The 5,778-nt window shown below is 36.3% G+C and overlaps 1 protein-coding gene across 1 annotated transcript; it reads right to left on the bottom strand.

The window, feature by feature from the left end:
* Nucleotides 1–3,871: 3,871 nt before the first annotated feature.
* On the bottom strand, nucleotides 3,872–5,266 carry LOC132564415 (uncharacterized). The gene has a single exon (XM_060229067.1). The coding sequence runs from the start codon at nucleotides 5,264–5,266 to the stop codon at nucleotides 3,872–3,874; it is 1,395 nt and encodes a 464-aa protein (XP_060085050.1).
* Nucleotides 5,267–5,778: the final 512 nt, after the last annotated feature.

The following is a 5,778-nucleotide window of genomic DNA, read 5'->3' as shown; positions in this document are numbered from 1 at the left end:
GGTATATACACTATTTGTTAGGTATACACACTATCTGTTAGGTATATACACTATTTGTTAGGTATACACACTATTTGTTAGGTATATACCATATTTGTTAGGTATATACACTATTTGTTAGGTATATACTCTATTTATACTCTATTTGTTAGGTATATACTCTATTTGTTAGGTATATACAATATACACTGTTTGTTAGGTATATACACTATTTATTAGGTATATACACTATTTGTTAGGTATATACACTATTTGTTAGGTATATACACTATTTGTTATGCTGAAGTGATACATACATTATACCACATTGAACGTCTAGAATATCTTGCCATTAAAGGTTATTGTTAAAAATGTATAGGTCCGTCAGAATGGTTATGTTTTGCTGTCCATTCGTCGGTCTTTTTAGTAAAATGGTACATAATTGGATAATTTTGCGCTGTCCATCCGTCAGTCTCTTTAGTAAATAATCATAGGGTTTGTCGCTGTCCATTCGTCTTTGTCTTTGGTAAATAATCAGAGGGTTTGTCGCTGTCCATTCGTCTGTGTCTTTGGTAAATAATCATAGGGTTTGTCGCTGTCCATTCGTCGGTCTCTTTGCTATATAATTGTATGGTTTGCCGCTGTCCATTCGTCTGTCCCTTTGGTATATAATTATATGGTTTTCGGCTGTCCATTTGTCTGTCTTTTTGGTAATTGGTCCATCATATGTATGCTTTCACTCAATCATACCTTTGGAGGGTCTAATTGCCACATGTTTCCGTCATCACTTTAACGTTGTCCCTCCTGAAGATTTAAGGCCAATACCTGTAAAACACGGAATTGTCGTTCTCTTTGGTAGGCTTTGTCTGTATGTAAACAAAAATAACAGTGGCGCATTGATAAGACAACATTTAATTACAAGGTTCGCACATGATTTTCCATTAATAAATCTGTCCGAAAATCTTTGTTCTCCCTGACAAGACACGAGCTACGCTGTAAATTGTGCGCCAACATACCTGTCATACCCTGTGTTATTCATTGGTTATACGACATCAATAAAATCACTACTAAAGACATTAACATATTTGTGTATACCTGTTTATTGAGCGGCTATTATCGACCAAAGCACTACATTCTAGCTTGGGGTTAACTGGGTTTTCAATGGACATTTACTTTTTACGACCAGGTTAAAACACGTACATGAACTTTATTTGTATTTGAGGGGACAATGTGGCTTTAAAGTCAGAATAGATCATTTAATATTCTTCTTTATACGTTCCTGTTAGATTTTATTTTCATTTTAATCATACATCCATCATACGTAAATAATTGCAAAGTCTTGATATCTATTAATACGTAGGTGATATAGTAACAGTGACGCACGCTGGTTCTAAACACGTTCTTTCTCAAACGCCCATTCAGAACTCATTATGAGAGTGCCTTTTTTTATTATAAATGCGGCGTTGACCCATCAATTTAACTTTGATGAAGAACTTGTTAAAAGACGTGTTCGTGTTTGTATTGGTCGTTACATTTTATATAGAACTTGGTTTGTCTTATAAGATATAAACTGGAATTCTATATTCTTAGGTACTTAACACTGTTCACAAGGGATTAATGACAAGTACAAATTACAACATCCATTTCTTGTTAACAGACTTCATTTTCTGGAACCATCTGATATGATAAAGGGTTCACGTGATTTATGCAGTAGCGAAAAATTGCTGTTGTGCACGACCTTACTGCACAGGAGCTCGCGTATTTAGATTAAAAACACATTGGCAACTTATATTAAAGCGATATACGTAAGCTGATAGTTAGCAGCAATCGTATGTGTCCAGTTTAGCATTTTAATAAGAGCAAGACATTTCAGGCTCCACTTGTATAAAATATCTCAATTTCAGATTTCCTCAAGCCCAGATTTTCCTCAGCTAATATCTCCTTGAAAATATCTTGTATGAAAATTCATCAAGGAATTTCATGACGTCCTAGCCGAGGACTTCCTCCTGTTCCTTGAGAAAATTTTATACAAGCCGTTTTTGAGGAGATATCAGCAGAGGAAAATCTCGACTTGAGGAAATCTCAAGTTGAGATGTTTTATACAAGTGGGGACAGGTTTCATTACTAAGTCAATCGTTTGAAACTGTATTTTAAAGTTTTTGTTCGAAATTTTGATCTTCCATATATGTATATAGCTAGGGATGGGTTTATCACGTGACTCACACCTGAACCGAGTCATGTGATTACCAAGAAAACACTTTTCTGATAATTATTCTGTCTGGGGAATCATAAGTTCAATTGATAAACTCTAATCCAGGTAATAGCAAACTCTATCAACTGTATTACATATCATGCCAAGAAACTTATTTAGAATATATCTATAGATAGTTACGCAAATGTTGGTGGGATTGACTCGAATGTATGGGTTGTTGTTTTACAACACTTAAGTAACAACATAAGAAATATTAGGTGATAAAACCTGGTCAATTGGTGATATCGTGTAATCGTTTTAGTAATATCACTAATTGAATTGGTGATATCACTATAATAAAGTGACATTCATTGTGCGATATCACCAGTTGAGTTATTTAGTCACATCACCAGTTCAGTTCATATAGTCACATCACCAGTTCATTTAATATGGTGACATCACCAGTTCAATTGACTTTTAGGTGAATTCATCATAATAATGTAGCGATATCTCCAAATAATTTAGTGATATCACCAAATCAATATTTGTCATCAATAACTGAACTCGTGTTTTCACCAAATCGTCTAAGAGATATCACTTAAGTGCATTTAACGTAAAACGGCGCCCCACTTACATGGACTTTGTGTCGTATCAAAGACTCTTATACCATTGGTCAATCATAAACTAGAGTGAAAATAAAACGAAAGTACATATCATTGTTGAAGATAAGTGATTTCTCATAAAGCAATTAAAACTAACACGTTTTGTATCATTTAAACATTCATTGCATCTACTTCTAACTTTCAATAAAAAAATCAAATAACATCTTATTTCATTATCTTCATTCATATATTTTATTATATGTTTCCTATACTGACTTTTGTATCTCATTATATTCTAGAGATAAAGTAAGACTCCAGGCCTAAATGAATGATTGTAACATAGTTAATAATGAAAACAACAAACTCTAACAAAGACTGTAAATACAGGTAACACGACCCCAGGTAGATTAATACCAACCTCCATACAGGAAATTAAGGCTGTCAACAAAGGCTTCCGCTCAACACGATGTGTTTGTTGATAACATTTAACTGTATACACAAAAAGAACAACATTTCGATATATTTACATTTACACAAGGCACAAACTGTTGGGAACAGACGGAACCAAAATGCCAAGGTGAAAAGGTTATACAAATAGTTCACAGTTAGAATATAGATAACGATTTCATTGTCCCATTTTAACATCGCAGTTCCTGTGGGAACATTTTTGTAAAAACGCTATCTCTTAATACAATAGATACTATATATCACAGTCGACTTTACATACTATTTATAGGTCCATCAAAATGGCACTGAGGAAATTTGAATCCATGAATTACATTTCAGACAATGCTGACTATGTTGGTTAATTCTAATTCAATGTATTTAGTTCGAAATAAAAACACAGACGTCATGATGACAGCTCACAACGTCAAACGACCGAGGACGTATTGTTGTCAATAAAAAGACACTAATGTCGATCATCCCTGCAATCTTGTGTAACTTGGAATTAGTGAACGTCTCCGAGCGGTGGTACAGAGCATCACACATGAGCGTTAGCAGTACATGACTATGTTTTGATGACCAACCGACACAATTAACATTCTTTAAGATAGTAACTAGATAACTTTTGTCGTCTTTAAAGTAATTATTACACTAATTATGGGGAGAATATTTCCTTTGTCGTCAGTTCACGGTCTCGTTCGAGTTTTTCCTTTGACCGTATATAACGGGCTTTTTGTGCCTCTTCCCATGATTTATCAAAACTTGGAAGAGTAAACATTGTCTTGAGGGAACCATCTACGTTGTACATATCCGGGTCCAGTACAGGCTTTCGAAGTAATTCGTCAACCTGTTGCTTAGACATCCGCCGTTCTGGACGCGGTCTGGGTGCATCTTCCGTTTCCGGTTTTACTGAAGAAGCAGGAATTTCGTTGTTGCTGTGTTGCGAACCGGTGGAAATCTCTGGATCAGCTGACGTTGTGCCTTTACGGTTGTTGTGTTTTCTGTTAGATCCGGGGTCAGACAATGCTGACCCTTGACCACTTATGTAGTCCTTGGACAGTCTCTTTGTCACCTTCTTTCGTACACTAGCCATGTCAACGTTTGCAAGTTCCGCAAAATCTAAAAGATCGTTTTTCGGCGACAAATTTGACTGTGATGAACTCCTTAGTGTTGTTTCCGGTACTATCAGTGACGATGTGTAGATGTTGGTTTGTTCCTTTTGTTGCTTTCCTGCTTTCTGTTTGTGTTCTCTTGGTACCTTTGTCGTTCGTTCTTTGGTAACGCCCCCTTTCACTTCTCTTGAACGAACATCAGTGGTAGTCACCGAGTTAATAACCTCTTTTTCTGTGCCTTGTCGTGTTGTATCTGAATAGAACTGTTCCGCTTGATCAGAGTCAATTTTGCCAATCTCTGCCAATCGTTTAAAAGCTAAGCGCGGTGTATCGATATCGATCTGATTGGTTGGGGAACGATACACCGGAGATTTAGCACCCCTTTCACTGGGCGGAGGGGTTCTTGTGTATGTCTGTGTGTTGTTGTGCAAGTCACCGAGATATTTGATGATCATAAAACCGTCCATTTCACTGTCAATGCTATCTATAGGATGACCTTTTAAATCCGCGATAGAGTTCGCACTTTCTTTCAACTTTTTCATCTCATTCGCACCAACATTTGTATTTGTTTCGTGCACTGGAATATCTGTAAAATTGAATACCGGATGATGGAATTTTTTGTCTGGTGTCAGTAATGTTTTATTTGTGGGTTTATGTATTCCCTGCCGGATTTTCTCTAGTTGGCGGTCTGCCATACTCTGTTCTTTGGTAAGTGTCTGCAGGTCTCCCGTCGCTCGTGCTGGGCCCATCGTTCGTATACGACCTAGTTCTCGTGCTATCACGCGCTGCTCGTGATTCACTTTATCTAAATTGAACTTGTATACCGCTTCCGGTCCATTTTTGCCGCTTAAGTTCAAATTTAATTTCCGGTCCTCGCGCTTATTGCGTTCACGTGCGACTTCTTGTGAACGGTATGCTTTGAGTAAGTAGCCACTCATGTTGACTGCCTTAATATCTTTTTTTAACTTTGTTTAATTTAAAAGATTTGTCAAATCACGTGTGAACATCAATATAGCACTAGTGCAGACAAACCGCACCATCAGCATGCGTCATTAGAATTAACAAGCCCTGATTGCTCTTACTGATGTTGTCAACTCGATGGAATCTTGGGAAATCAATTTCAGACTGTAACATGAGAACCTGTTGGACGATTGAAATTTGAATCTCGCCATTGCGTCGTCAGAAGTATGAGACCTGAAATTAAAAAAGAAAAAGAAACAATATATAGAAATAGTTTTCTGTGCTTAATTGGTATATATTTGGACGTATTTCGTTAACATATGAGAATATAGATTTCATCGAAATCTTTTCCCACTGAAAGGTATTTAGAAAATTATACTTCCGTTTCACTGTCATGGAAACGGATACAATAATCTGAAGTTATGAATACCTGTACAGTTTATAGGGGTTATAAATAAATAACAAAATAATCGAAATCAGCGATATACAG

This window comes from Ylistrum balloti, unplaced genomic scaffold (genome assembly GCF_031769215.1).
Source record: "Ylistrum balloti isolate Yb309-2 unplaced genomic scaffold, AGI_CSIRO_Ybal_v1 Utg372270, whole genome shotgun sequence".
NCBI classification, from domain to species: Eukaryota; Metazoa; Mollusca; class Bivalvia; order Pectinida; family Pectinidae; genus Ylistrum; species Ylistrum balloti.
The sequence above is the reverse complement of the archived record's forward strand: the minus strand, read 5'-3'. Positions and strand labels throughout refer to the sequence as shown.